The 14,780-nt window shown below is 42.7% G+C and overlaps 1 protein-coding gene across 2 annotated transcripts; it reads left to right on the top strand.

The window, feature by feature from the left end:
* Positions 1-3,357: 3,357 nt before the first annotated feature.
* Positions 3,358-12,113, top strand: SENP8 (SUMO peptidase family member, NEDD8 specific). 2 transcript variants are annotated; one of them, XM_077473430.1, is made up of 2 exons: positions 3,358-3,431; positions 11,354-12,113. In XM_077473430.1, exon 2 carries the CDS (start codon positions 11,355-11,357, stop codon positions 11,997-11,999), a length of 645 nt encoding a protein of 214 aa, XP_077329556.1. In that variant the 5' UTR covers positions 3,358-3,431; position 11,354; the 3' UTR covers positions 12,000-12,113. The 2 variants fall into 2 exon arrangements, with proteins under 2 accessions (XP_077329556.1, XP_077329555.1); XM_077473429.1 differs by lacking the exon at positions 3,358-3,431 and adding an exon at positions 3,437-3,543.
* The last annotated feature ends 2,667 nt before the right edge of the window (positions 12,114-14,780 follow it).

Raw genomic sequence — 14,780 nt, 5'->3', positions numbered from 1 at the left:
TGTTTTTCTTTGCTAAAGTGAAAAAAATCATCATGGGACCCAGGTGCCTTCAGTGGGAAGCGCCACAAGTGTGAGACTGCCTGGGACTTTGCTTACAGATACAGGAATTCACCTGAGACTGCAGTGGCATTTTGTGCTGTATACGACAGGAGGTGTCGAGGCACTGGGAATGCTCTGCAACAAGTGCGAGGGACTGGTCGCAAGTCTCCAGCCGCTTGTCCGATGCCTGCAATACGGAGAATACCTATTTAAAGTGGAGCTACCCACTGTGCCGCCGCTTGCATATCGTATGGACTGGGCCACGGGCATCGCCACCGAGGAGTCTGCTGTATATGCTCCTGTGGCGAGGCCTGCATCTTGTGTACCGACCACTACAACCAGTATCCCGGAGAGAGAATCTGAAATCACACTAGATTGCAACAAAAGTAGTACATGCACTACTATTCCAAAATGCACTGCATTAGATTGCATGATACTGCGGTACCCTGTGATCCAGTGTTGGCACATGCACTGCATTTGCGATCTATGTTTGGGTGTCATTAGGAATACATTGCACCCAGTGTGTTTTGAACGCAGTACAGGTTTCCTGCACCGCGTTCTGGTGTGAATGAGCCCTAGGACTAAGGTTGCCACCTCATCCCTTTAAACTCAAACACATATCAATTACACAGGTTCTGAGGCTAATTTAATGCAGATAAGGCACCAAATGAGTTTAATTAGCACCTTAATCAGCCTCAGAACCCGTGAAATTATTATGTGTTTGGGTTTAAAGGGATGGCGACCCTACCTAGGGCAGGAGGCACCTTGAGGCTGGGTTCACACCTATACAAATTGGAAGCGGGTTTCCCTGCATCCAATGCGCATGACAAGAGATTGTGACCGGCTCTCTATGGAGCTGGTTCACTTATCTCCGTTGTGGCTGCGGAGAGGCTTGCACAACTGTGCGTCTTTGGCTCAGTTTCATGGCCAAATTCAGGCAATAATTCGGTCCTGATTCTTCCCTGAAACAGAGAACAGGGACGCACCGGACCCCTGCTGCGAGCACATCGGGCGGAGGTGTGAACAAAGCCCTAATTCTCACAGTAGCACATGCAGGATTTTATTTAGCCCATAATGTTTCCAAGGGTTGTTAGAAGCCTTTCAGCAGCCTGACCGCACTGTAGACCAGCCTTTTCAACCAGGGTGCCTTGAGGCTTCTTCAGGGGTGCCTTGGCAAAATGCCTAAAAATGTATCAAAAATTGTATGCAAGCCAACAGGTGGATGAAGCCTGCCTTTTAGTTACACAAAACTATAGGTTTTCATTATGCACCATTACGACTTTCTAGACACTGGCATCCTAACAACCAATGATCTCATCAGTTGATAAGAGGATGTCTGTTGCCTCCACAGCATCCTTGTTTGACCCTCCCCTGGCTCTCCTCCTTAGCACTGGGGTGGCATTAGCTGAGTGATAGACAAAAATTGAGGAAGAAGAGAAACATTGGAATACTAGTCAGTATCTGAGGGCAAACATGTAATTTGCTTTGGAAGAAAAAAATCCCCTCTAACGCTGGGTGTTCTACCTGTGTGCGGATGTCGCTGTATTATGTAAAATTATTAGAAGAGTTTTTTTACAGTTTAGAATGGGGTGCCCGAGACTGTCCATAATTTTAAAGGGTGCCTTTGTTTCATCAGATTTGGCGACCCATCAGAATGTGTAATGGAAGTGACATTCCGTTGCTGACATCTTGCTACACCCCACACTCCTCCATAGTAAGAATACACTGAGGAGGGGGAAAGCGGACATCTTGTTACACCCACCAGAGTTTTGCATTTTACACTTATTTTTTACAGTAAAGTGAGTTTAGAATTCTGTCTGACTGATTAGATGTTGAACCCTGCTCATGTCAAAGGTTTGCTAATCTGACTAGAGTTGGCTGCTTTTAAAATTCAACATCTAACCAGTCAGACGGAGTTCTAAGTTCTAAGTACAGTAAAACCTTGGATTGCGAGCATAATTCGTTCTGGAAACATGCTTGTAATCCAAAGCACTTTTATATCAAAGTAAATTTCCCCATAAGAAATAATGGAAACTCAGATGATTCATTCCACAACCATTTATCCTTCAGTTCATAGTCCATATAAAAATATTATAGCAATGTGATAAAATGTCCATCCACAAATGAAAGCCTCCACAAAGGGATTAGAAGCAAAATCCAGCAGGAGCTACAGAGTATAAAAGAGAAGAGAGGCGCCTCTACGTTTAGTAATATGGCTACATTTAATGAAGGTGCAACATTTAGCAACTCACATGGTTGATTAAAACAGGAACATCTACGTATGCAGGCATCTGGGGTAAAGCTGTCCATATAGACCATCCTCCGCACCACCGGTGTCTTGTCATATAACGTCCTCCATCTGATAGTGTCCGCTGCGTACTGCGCATGCGCAGTACACAACAACACAGATTCCGAAAATTGCAGAGGATGAACGGCGCCTGCGCCGTGAGTCCAGGTTCTATCCCCACTATCCAAGTGGACATAGAGTAGGAATAAAAAAGAGCTGAGCGCAGCAAGGCCGAGCCCGAAGCGTGGCGAGCTAAGCTCGCCCGTGAGGGGCCCTCTATTATTCACAACCCTATGTCCGCTTGGATGGTGGGGCTACCACCTCCACTCACAGCGCAAGCGCCGTTCAGCTTCGGAGATTTTCCGAAGTTTCGTCTGCATGCGCAGTACGGCCCGGACACTATTTTATGGCCGGACACTATACGGCAGAACACTGGCTCTCATTGATGTCAGTCTGCAATCGTGACCGGGAAGACTACCCTGCAGTAGAGTGATCTGAAAGCGAGGTGCGCAGCATGGAAGGGATGACGTCGGTGGTGTGGAGGGTGATCTATGTGGATAGCTTTACCCCTGATGCCTGCATACTTAGATGTGTCTCATTTAATCATCAACCATGTGACTTGCTAACTGTTGTACCTTCATTAAATGTAACCATATTGCTACACTTAGAAGGGCCTCTCTTCTCTTTTATACTCAGTTGTGGCATGATGCTACTTGTATATCAAGATATCGCTTGCATATCAAGTCAAAATGTATTAAAAGATTTTGCTTTTCTTGCAAAACGATCTCAAACCAAGGTTTTACTTTACTGTATTTCACTATATAATCTCACTTTTCTGTTAAAAATAAGTGTAAAATGCAAAATTCTTGTGGGTGTAACAAGATGTCTGCTTTCCCCCTCCTCAGTGTATCCTTACTATGGAGGAGTGTGGGGTATAGCAAGATGGCAGCGACGAAACGTCACTTCCGTTACACATTCAGACGGGTTGCTTAATCTGACGGAACGCCTTGACTGAAAAAGCGCTTTGTTGATCTACAGCAAAATGGCCTCCGCTGTACCACTGTCTACATGAATTACTTCTTTCTAGTGCTCAGAAGTGTTTCAGGTGATGTCATCTTTTGGGGACGGGAGGTTTGGGCTATTTGTAGTTAACTCTCCTGATGCTGGAAGTGGTGTGTGCCATGTAACAGTGCCGTGCTCCTTGTCCTGCAGTTGCTGTAAGTTGCCCTGTCTGTGCTGGTTTATATCCATTATCCCTCCTTGTATGTTCTGGGCTTCCTATTAGACTACACTGTGATGTGAACCCTGGTCTGGGAGGAAATGCTGTGTAGGTTGTAGAGGAAGCCATGATTCCTGTATGTGTTCCTAGCTCTCAGATCCTACACACGTGTATTACTGCTTTTTTATGTCATACAATATTGTCACCAGCAGACGTAATAGATCGGCTGAAGACAGAAATGTGACGGGTTTTACTTGCTGCATCATTTATAATTCTGTGACTGAGACTTACTGTCACCAAGCCCTGGTTCACACCAGTGCGACTTTGAAATAATGCTACTTCAGTGCGATTTCAAAGCCGCAGATCAGTGCGATTTGGGTCTTTGATTTCATTGTCTCACTTCTTTTAACAGAAGTCGATGAAATTGCAAAAACGAGTCCCAACAATTTGATTGGTTCCATTGCTGGCAATGGGGTGTGTCTTGTCATGCAATTTTGAACTGTCAAGTCGCATTACAAATCGCACCGATGAGAACTAGGACTAAGGCCCCATTCATGCCTCAGCATTTTGTAGTTTGAAGCACAAAGCTCAAAAGCTGGAGGTGAGAAAAAAAATCAATGGTTTTCTATGAAAGTGGTTCACATCTCCACTACAAGTCACCTAACGCTCAAAAAAGTTCTGGAGCACGATTTTTAGCTTGAATTAGAACGATTGGTGTGTTTTTGAAGCGTATTTTTTGTTTCATAGAAACCCTTGATTTGAGCATTTTAGCGAGTTTTGTCATGCGTTTTTCTGCGCAAATGCAAGATTTAAAAGGGAAAACCCCTCAAGGTTTTTCACTTTAATGTATTAAGGTGAAAAACCTTTTGTAGTGCAGCAACCCCCCTTCTACTTACCTTAACCTGATCATTCCAGCGACGGGGACGAGCAGAGCAGTTCCAGTAGCTTTCTTGGGTCCTCATTGGCTGGATTGATGGCAGCAAGAGCATTGGCTCCCACTGTTGCCTATTAAAGCCAGTGACATGGGGGGCAGGGCCGAGTCCTATTGTCTGTGACGCAGACAGCGGGACACAGCAGCAGGACTCAGGAGCGCGCCCGCACGAGTGCCCCCCAGGGAATGTGTGTGTGTGTGTGTGTGTGTGTGTGTGTGTGTGTGTGTGTATATATATATATATATATATATATATATATATATATATATATATATATATATATATATATATATATATATTTTTTTTTAATCAAACCTTTCCAACCCTTTTAAATAATAATATAAATAAATAAAAATTTTAACCGCTTGCCGACCGGTTCCTGTAGATATACGTCGGCAGAATGACACGGCTGGGCAAAGTAACATTCCTGTACGTTACTATGAATTTCCCACCGTGAGCTCCGTGACCGGCCCTGTGGATTCGATGTCCGCCGGGTGCCTGCGATCGTGGAACGGGGCGATGACGATGTAAACACAGCATCTCCCCGTTCTGCCTAGTGACAGGACATCAGGGAGCAGCGATCAGTGTTGTGTCATTGCTAGCCCATTCCACCACAGTTAGAATCACTCCCCAGGACACACTCCCCCGCCTCCTAGAATGTGTCAAAATTGTCCGATGTGTCCGCAGTCGCAATAAAAATCACCGCCATTACTAGTAAAAAAAAAAATTATTCATAAAAATGCCATAAATCTATCCCCTATTTTGTAGACGCTATAATGTTTGTGCAAACCAATCAAAAACGCTTATTGCAATTTTTATTTATTTATTTTTTACCAAAAATATGTTGAATACGTATCGGCCTAAACTGAGGGAAAAAAAGGCTTTTTTATATTTTTTTGGGGATGTTTATTATAGTAAAAAGAAAAAAAGAAAAAGTAAAAAAGAATGCATTTATTTCAAAATTGTCGCTCTTTTTTTTTTGTTTATTGCGCAAAAAAATAAAAACCGCAGGGGTGATCAAATACCACCAAAAGAAAGCTCTATTTGTGGGGAAAAAAAGGACAGCAATGTTGTTTGGGAACACGACCGCGCAATTGTTCGTTAAAACGATGCAGTGCCGAATCGCAAAACGTGCTCTTGTCTTTGGCCAGCAAAATGGTCCGGGACTTGAGTGGTTATTACTGAAAAATAAAAAATAAATATTTAAATAAAATAACTAATAACCCTAACCAAAATATTAATCCCTAACCTAACATAATAAATAAACCCCTAACAATTAACCCCTTATAAAAATAAAGTAAAAAAAAAATAATAATAATAAAAGTGGATGAAAAAGCTAGCAACTAGTTATAAAACGGGTGTTATTTTTCTCTATTAGCTAAAAAGCCAAGGCTCAAAAACACTTTAAATACTCTATACAATAACGCCCCAAAAAATATTTTCAAAAATCCTTGAGAATCCTGTGTAAATCTTTTCCCTCCTTTAACACAGTGTTGGGCCCAGTGCTCTCACTGCATGTTAAGTGAAAGGGCTAATAGGGACTGCATCTATCAAAATGATGGTTGGGCTTTAAAATTGAACTCCTGGCAGATATAAAACTCACAAATTAAAGCAGACTTTTCCCCACCAAACAGAAAACCACATCTGTAAACAAGACCCAGTCACGGTTTAGTAAAAAGTTTTAATTACAAAGCTTACATTTTAAATAACCGTATTTATCGGTGTATAACACGCACCCTGATTTTAAGAGAGAAGTTTCTGGGAAAAAACTTTCCACAGCACACAGACCCCCTGTACAGCATCCTTGAACAGTACAAGCCTCCTGGGACAGCGCTGCCAGCATACCTTTTAGGCAGTGGTCATCAACCCTGTCCTCAGGGCCCATTAACAGGCCAGGTTTTAAGTATTACCTTGGGGAGATGCAGACTAGAATACTGCAATCACTGAGCAGCAAATGATATCACCTGTCATATATTTCAGTTATCTTGTAAACCTGGCCTGTTAGTGGGCCCTGAGGACAGGGTTGATGACCAGTGTTTTAGGGGTTGAGAAGCTCCTCCTGTGTCACACTCATTGTGGATGAGAGCTTCTGTGTTCCTCAATTAACGCTGCTCTCTTGTGGACCCGGCCATGTGACTCTCCTTGACTGGTTTATTGATGGCCACATGACTGCTCTCCTCCAATCAAAAGCTACAATCGAGGAGGCAGCAGAGTGGGAGGAGAGCGTTCATGTGACCATCAATGAGCAGAGGAGAGTCGCATGACCGGGTCCACGAGAGAGCTCAATTGAGGCACACAGAAGCCGCCTCCTCCAATCAAAATCGACAGTCGAGGAGAAGGAGGAGAGCGGCCAGAAGGAGCGGCATTGCTTAGGCTCCTGTTTACAGGTACAAGCATTGGGGGTGACGGTGGGGGGAGCTGGCAGTGTTATTTTCTGAACCAGGGCCAGGAAGGGTGGGGCGACCGGCCGACACCCTCCCAACGAGGCAGACCACCTGATCCCCACCCCCCATTGGTAAAAAAAATATATCGGCGTATAACACACAGGCACAATTTACTCTCTGTTTTCAGGGGAAAAAATTGCGTGTTTGTACGTCGATAAATATGCTACATCCACTTCCTGATCTTCCTAAGCACTGGTGACTTAGCCTGGCCTCCCAGATGCCCTTAGGAAGGCGACTTCACCAGTGCCTTCCAGGTAGATCCTGTGTGCAAGCTGTGAGATCTTGAGGGAAAGGTTTTATTTAATCTAATTTATATTGTTATACTTTGGAATGGCTTCAGCAATGTAAGTCTTGGCTAGTGTAATACTACTTACGTTGCTGTAGCCATGGCAACAAAAAGCTCCTGTTCTTATTGACCCCAGATTTCTCCATAAAGAGGACCTGTCATGCCTTATTTCTGTCACATCTATTACGGTTTTCTGGTGATAAGAATAAAAGTAATAAAAATAACGTTTCCCATGCTAATGTACAGAAGCAAATGCATACGTAGGTCGCGTCCACATATGTAAACAATGTTGGCACCAAACATGAGGTATTCCCACAAACATTATAGCAATAATTCTAGTGCTAGCCCTACTCTTTAACTCTAAACTGGTAACCTGTAAAAAAATGTAAAGTGTCGCCTATGGAGATTTTTAAGTACCGTACTTTGGCACCAATTTTAAAGCGTGACATGTTGGGTGTATACTGTATTTATTGGCGTATAACACTCACTTTTTCACCATGAAAATCGGGTGCAAATAGCGCGTGCGTGTTATACGCCAATACAAACATTTTATTTTTTTCCTGAAACTTCCCTCTTAAAATGAATGTGCGTGTTATACGCCGATAAATACGGTATTTATTCGGCATAACATCATCTTTTATACTTTACCAAAAAATTGGGTTAAATTTTTTTTTTGCACGAAAATTCATTAAAGTATATTTTTTTTTCTCAAAAAAATTGCATTTGAAATATCACTGCAAAAATACTGTGACATAAAAAATTGCAACAATCACCATTTTATTCTCTATGGCCTCTGCTTAAAAAATTTATATAATGTTTGGGAGTTCTAAATAATTTTCTGGCAAAAAAACAAATTTTTACATGTAGGAGAAAAATGTCAGAATTGACCTGGGCTGGAAGTAGTTAAAATATATGTACAGTGCATCCGGAAAGCATTCACAGCGCTTCACTTTTTCCACATTTTGTTATGTTACAAGCTTATTCCAAAATGGATTAAATTCATTATTTTTCTCAAAATTCTACAAACAATACCCCATATTGACAATGTGAATGAAGTTTGTTTGGAATCTTTGCAAATGTATTAAAAATAAGAAATAAATGACATTTACATAAGTATTCACAGCCTTTGCCATCACATTCAAATTGAGCTCAGGTGCATCCTGTTTCCACTGATCATCCTTGAGGCTGGGTTCACACTAGTGCGACAAACGCTCTGACATTGGGAGCTCATGTCGCATGACGTGTGAAAATCAATATTTTCCTATGGTAGCCATCTTAACTGGTCTGGCACAAGTCGGTCCGACTTTGAAAATGCTCCCTGTACTACTTTTGTCCAACTTTGATCCTACTTCAGCCCATTGACTATCATTTGAAGTAGGATCAAAGTCGGATCCTTGTCCTAACCATCCAACTTTGTCATCCGACGTGTTATTTCCTGCTCCCTGCTGTAGCTGCTCCCATTGTGTTAGTTTTGATTGGTCAAAGGACAAGTCGTGCTATCTGAAAAGTCGGATCAAAGTAATATCCTGTTCATGAAAGTCGGATGGATGTAAGACCAATGTATGACTGATGTTGCAGAGCAAAGTAGGATGAAAGTCGTACTACTGTCGTGTAGTATAGTGTGAACCCGGCCTGAGATGTTTCTACAGATTATTGGAGTCCACCTGTGGTAAATTCAGTTGATTGGACATGATTTGGAAAGGCACACGACTGTCTATATAAGGTCCTACAGTTACCAGTGCATGCCGAAGCACAAACCAAGCTATGAAGTCCAAGGAATTGTCTGTAGACTTCCAAGACAGAATTGTATCAAGGCACAGATCTAAGGAAGGGTACAGAAAAATATCTGCAGCATTGAAGGACCCAATGAGCACAGTGGCCTCCATCTGTAAATTAAGGAAGTTTTGAACCACCAGATTCCTAGAGCTGGCCACCCAGCCAAACTGAGCGATTGGGGGAAAACGGCCTTAGTCTGGGAGGTAACCAAGAACCCAATGGTCATTCTGACAGAGCTCCAGCATTTCTGTGTGGAGAGAGGAGAACCTTCCAGAAGAACAACCATCTCTGCACCACTTCACCAATCAGGCCTGTATGGTAGAGTGGCCAGGCAGAAGCCACTCCTCGGTAAAATACACGTAACAGCCCGCCTGGAGTTTGCCAAAAGGCACCCGAAGGACTCTCAGACCATGAGAAATAAACTTCTGTGGTCTGATGAAATAAAGATTGAACTCCCTGAATGGCAAGCGTCACGTCTGCAGGAAACCAAGCACCGCTCATCACCTGGCCAATACCATGCCTACAGTGAAGCATGGTGGTGGCATCATGCCGTGGGGATGTTTTTCAGTGGTAGGAACTGGGAGACTAGTCGGGATCGAGGGAAGGATGAATGTAGCAATGTACAGAGACATCTTGATGAAAACCTGCTCCAGAGTGCTCTGTACCTCAGACTGGGGGTGAAGGTTCATATTCAACAGGACAACAACCCTAAACACACAGCCAGGATAACAAGAGTGGCTACGGGACAACTCTATGAATTCCCAGCCAGAGCCCAGACTTGAACCCGATTGAACATCTCTAAAGAGATCTGAAAATGGCTGTGCACCAATGCGCCCCATTCAACCTGATGGAACTTGAGAGGTCCTGCAAAGAAGAATGGGAGAACCTGCCCAAAAATCGGTGTGCCAAGCTTGTAGCATCATACTCAAAAAGAGTAATTGGTGCCAAAGGTGCTTCAACAAAGTATTGAGCTGTGAATACTTATGTACACGTGGGTTTTTTTTTTTTTTTTTTTAATAATAATAAAGATTTCAAACTTCTTATAAGTTGTCATTATGGGGTATTGTTTGTAAAATATTGAGGAAAATATTTAATTTAATCCATTTTTGAATAAGGCTGTAACATAAAATGTGGAAAAGGTGAAGTGCTGTGAATACTTTGCGGATGCACTGTAAACCCAAAATACTAAGGCTGTGTAGGTGGATCCCTTTTTGCTATGTAACTTTAGATGTGTAAGGTTTTTTTTATGATGATTTGAATACATATTTCATAAACAGGTGTTCATCTCTCCCGTTTCTGCTCTCACTTTTTAATAGGATGACCAAATTCCTATGGAGGGTGTCTCTGTGTGCTTTTATGCAGTCCTCTGTAATAGATAAGAACTACAAATTAGTTCTTGGTTATCTGCTGCTATTTCTAATTGAAAAGTATAAATGTGCATGCACATTAGAAGTAAACACTCTCTGAGATACGTTCAGCTCAGTTACTTCTAAAATCTGATTTATTCGTGGGCGGTGTTAATATTTTATACAGAAATATACGTCATTACTATGTCAGTCTAATTGGTACATCTCATTGGTTACAATACAAGAGAAATGAAGAAACTTGATGCTTGAAGTTTGGTTGAAGCTGGTTTTCTTATCTCGAATGCATTCTTCTAACGCAGGGGATGTAGGGTATAGATGCCATCTTACCTCTGAACAGAGTCAATCTGTATGCTACATAATAAGTGAGGAGCATAGGAACATGTATACACATAAGCAAATAGACATTTTCTGATTATCATTATGTACATTAGATTCCTTAACATCTGCAGTCAGTGGCTCCTGCTGGTTGATTAATAGTTGCTCTGCCCATTTAGCAACAGACAGGGACTTGCCATAAATGCAACTACCCCTTATGCTGAATAGTTTGGCCTTTTACAGTTAGTGGAAAATAACAAATCTCCTGGCAGGACCAATAGGTAATAAAACTATTAGTATTGAAACTCCTCTTTATGTATGTCGCCGTTGTGTTTTTTTTTTTTTTTGTCCATAGTTCTACTTAAAATATGTTCTTGTAAATTTGCCAGATAGTGCCTCTCCCGCTATATCTCTTACCCACTGCTGACATGAGTGTGGCGGTTCTCATAGACACCAATGCAAGACGAGACTATCCCCCCCCTTGCTCATTTTTAATAATGTCAGTATGTTTAAAAAAAAAAAAATAATAAATAAAAAAAAAAGAGAGCCTGTGGGGTAAAGGTAAGCAAGACAATCATTTAATAATTCATTATGAGACTCGGGTTTATGTTTATTAATGCAGATGAAACACCTGTGCTTTTTTTCATCACTTTATAGTTTAATTATTCTTTGTTTTCCTGTCTTTCAGAATGGAGCAGGTTGTATTAAGTTATGGAGACTCTCTTCTACGCTCTTCTGATGTTACTCTTCTTGATGCCCCGCATTGGTTGAATGATAACATCATCGGCTTTACCTTTGAATTCTTGGCATTGTCTTTAGCACCATCTAGAGCTGAAAGAGTTGCTTTCCTCAGCCCTGAAGTAAGCCAGTTCATCAAATGCTGTGGGAATGAAGCCAAAGAGTTCCTACAGCCACTGGAACTTCCTAACAAGGACCTTGTTTTGCTGCCTGTGAACGATAATGCAGGGTCAGAAGCAGGTGGCACACACTGGAGCCTCCTTGCCTACCTCCGTAGGTTCAGTGGATTTCTTCATTTCGACTCTGCACCAGGGACTAATGCCCCACATGCCAAGCGCATGGCAAAAAACCTAGGTATGTTGCTGGGTGGTAATCCTCGTTGCCAGGAGGAGAAGGCACCTGTCCAGCACAACAGCTATGATTGTGGAATGTATGTGGTATGTGTGGCTGAAGCGCTGTGTGAGCAGTATTTTCTTGGAGATAACAATCTGAACTTTCAAAATATTACACCCCAGTTTGTTACACAGAAGAGGAAAGAGTGGAAAGAGATCATCAGGGGACTGAGTTCTAATTCCAAGGCAAGTTCTGACTTTTGAGTTTAGTCAGATTGCTTATGCAAGGAGAGAACTTGAAAAATCAGTTTTGCTTTTGAATACTACCAGATCCAAGTTATGATCAGATGCATTAAAATTGGTCCATTACCACACTGATTTTTGTTATAATTTTTTTTTTTTTTTTGTTTAGCATGGTGTGTTTAAAAGTTACCAGCAGGTGCATCTTCCATAAAGAGTTTAATGGCATTGTATTGTATGCGACGTTCCTGTCTGGACCGCCAGTCTGAATCCCACCGCTCAGCAGTGCGGGTTGGTTGCTGGGGCCGTGGGCACTCTGATGGGAAAATACGATGGAAGGGGACACTTTGATGGAGATGCCTGATGTAAGGGGGCACTCTGATGGGAAACCTATTGTAATGGGGCACTCTGATGGGGACAACTGATGTAAGCGGGTACACTGATGGGAATCACCAGATGTAAGGGGGTCTTCTGCTGCAAAAACCTGATGTATGTGGGTGCTCTGATGGGGACATCTGATCCAAGGGTGCACTCTGACGGGAATACCTGATCGAAGGTGGCACTGTGATGGGGACACCTGATGCAAGAGAGCACTCTGATGGCAACACCCTATGTAAGGGGTCACTGTGATGGGGAATCCTTACGTAATGAGGCACTCTGATGGGGACAACTGGTGTAAGGGGGCACACTAATGTGAGTCACCAGATGTAAGGGTACCCTCTGATGCAAAAACCTGTTGTAAGTGGGCACTCTGGGGACACCTGATATAAGGAGGTACTCTTGACAGTGGCAACTGATTTATGGGGTAGTCGGATGGGGGCGCCCAATATAATGAATAATGCCTAGTACACATGAGCCGAATGTCGGACGACAACTGCCGGTTCAATAAACGGCTGACATTCGGCCCGTGGAAAAACCAGCAGCCGACTGGCTTCCGATTATGCGCTCTCAGTCAGTGGCTCAGAGAGCTAACTGGAGTGTTCTGGTTGGGGGCTGCCCTCCCCCCATCAAAACACAACTCAGTGGGGGAAGATCGCTGTACTACCGTTGGATTGTCAGTTTTTTTGGTTTTGGAAGAAAACTGTTGGTGTGTACAAGGCTTTAAATCTGGTAGAGGAACACTAATGGGGACATTTACAGAGTATTACCAGAGTGTGGGGAGGAAACGAGCACCAGAGAGCATGGCTTGCGTTAAAAAAAAAAAGTAGCTGCTGAAAACCAAGCTTTCAAAAATGAATAGACAGGCCAATATATGTTCATTCTTCATTTGGGAAACTTAAAACCAGTTTGTGAAACTGTGGCAATAATAAAAAGTAGCAATGTGAAGCGCCACTACGAAACAAAACACTGTTCGTTTTGAGCAGACATATCCACAGCATTCCAAGGTGAGGGCATGTAAAATAACTAAACTGAGAGCCCAGTGTGACGGATCCACCAAAGTGCTCTCACATTCAATTACAGCCCAGCAGCGTGCAAATGAATGTTCACTTAAAGTAGCATAGATTTGGTGCAACACAACACAAGTATTTAATGATGGTATGTTTTAGGGGTGAAATGGATCGTCACCGATCCGTGATCCAAAGAGGTCACCCTGTTCGGATTGGCACACGCCGCGATCCGCGGAGCGGTCCTCGGTCTCGGCCTTAGTTCCGAAGTGGCGGCCATCTTGTTGCACCCGTCGGCATTTACAATGTGATCGCTCCGTCAAATGACGGAGTGATCACTTGTAAACAAACCGGCGTCAATATGACACCGGTTCCTCTGTCCCCGCTGTGTACAGATCTGTACAGTGGAGGGGAGAGATCGGATGGCAGCAGCGCTGTGGGCTGCATCTGTAGAGCCCACAGCGCTGCTCTGTGACAAGTGCAGTCACAGCCATCCCTCCATACCCTGCCAGTACTCTGCCGCACCCTGCCAGTACTCTGCCGCACCCTGCCAGTACTCTGCCGCACCCTGCCAGTACTCTGCCGCACCCTGCCAATACCCACCAATACTTTACCATACCCTGCCAATACTCGGTGATACCCAGCCATACTCTGAGATACCCAGGCATACTTGGCGATACCTAGCCATGCTCAGCCAATATTACAGTGGGGGAGATGTATATTACAGTGGGGACTATATGGTGGTGGAATTTTCTAGGGCTGCAACTAAAGATTATTTTCATAATCGATTAGTTGGCCGATTTATTTTTTTGATTAATCGGTTAATAACCTTTAAAAAAAAAAAAAAGTGGGTCAAATTGATGTTCATTTTCAACCACAGTGACAGGAAAATGTAGAAATAATGGAAAACTTCTTAGTCAAAGTAATTTTCAGGCAGTGTTTGTGGTGTTCGTTCAGAAATTACATTCATTTTAAAAACAGAATGTTAAAAACAAGTGAAAATTTCAAACAACATGCTTTCATTCAGCGACTGTACAAAGATTTTTCGTCTGAATATTCTCATCTGAAAACTGATCTGTGTGACCAGCATAAGGCTCGGTACACACCTATGCAGTTTGCTTTTGATCTGTTTATGCAGTGCTTTTTGCTGTGAGTTTTGATTTTTGCGCACGTGATTTTACTGCAATTTGCATTTTTGCCTTTTCTTTGGGCAGATTAAAAAACACAAATTGCTGCAAAAACGCATTACATGCTTTTCTGCAGCTTCTTTATTGAAGTATATTGAACCAATAAAGCACCATTTTGCGTTAAAAGTCCCTGACCCTTTCAGATGTGAACGTGTCCCATAGGAAACCATGTAAATGAACTGTAGTGCGTTTCTGCAAAAAGCACCAATAAACACATAGATGTGAACCAGGTC

Source organism: Lithobates pipiens, unplaced genomic scaffold, assembly GCF_037356315.1.
Source record: "Lithobates pipiens isolate NorthernLeopardFrog02 unplaced genomic scaffold, aLitPip1_a1.2 Scaffold_8, whole genome shotgun sequence".
Lineage (NCBI taxonomy): Eukaryota > Metazoa > Chordata > Amphibia > Anura > Ranidae > Lithobates > Lithobates pipiens.
Note: the sequence above shows the minus strand (reverse complement) of the source record. Positions and strands in the feature narration are given on the sequence as shown.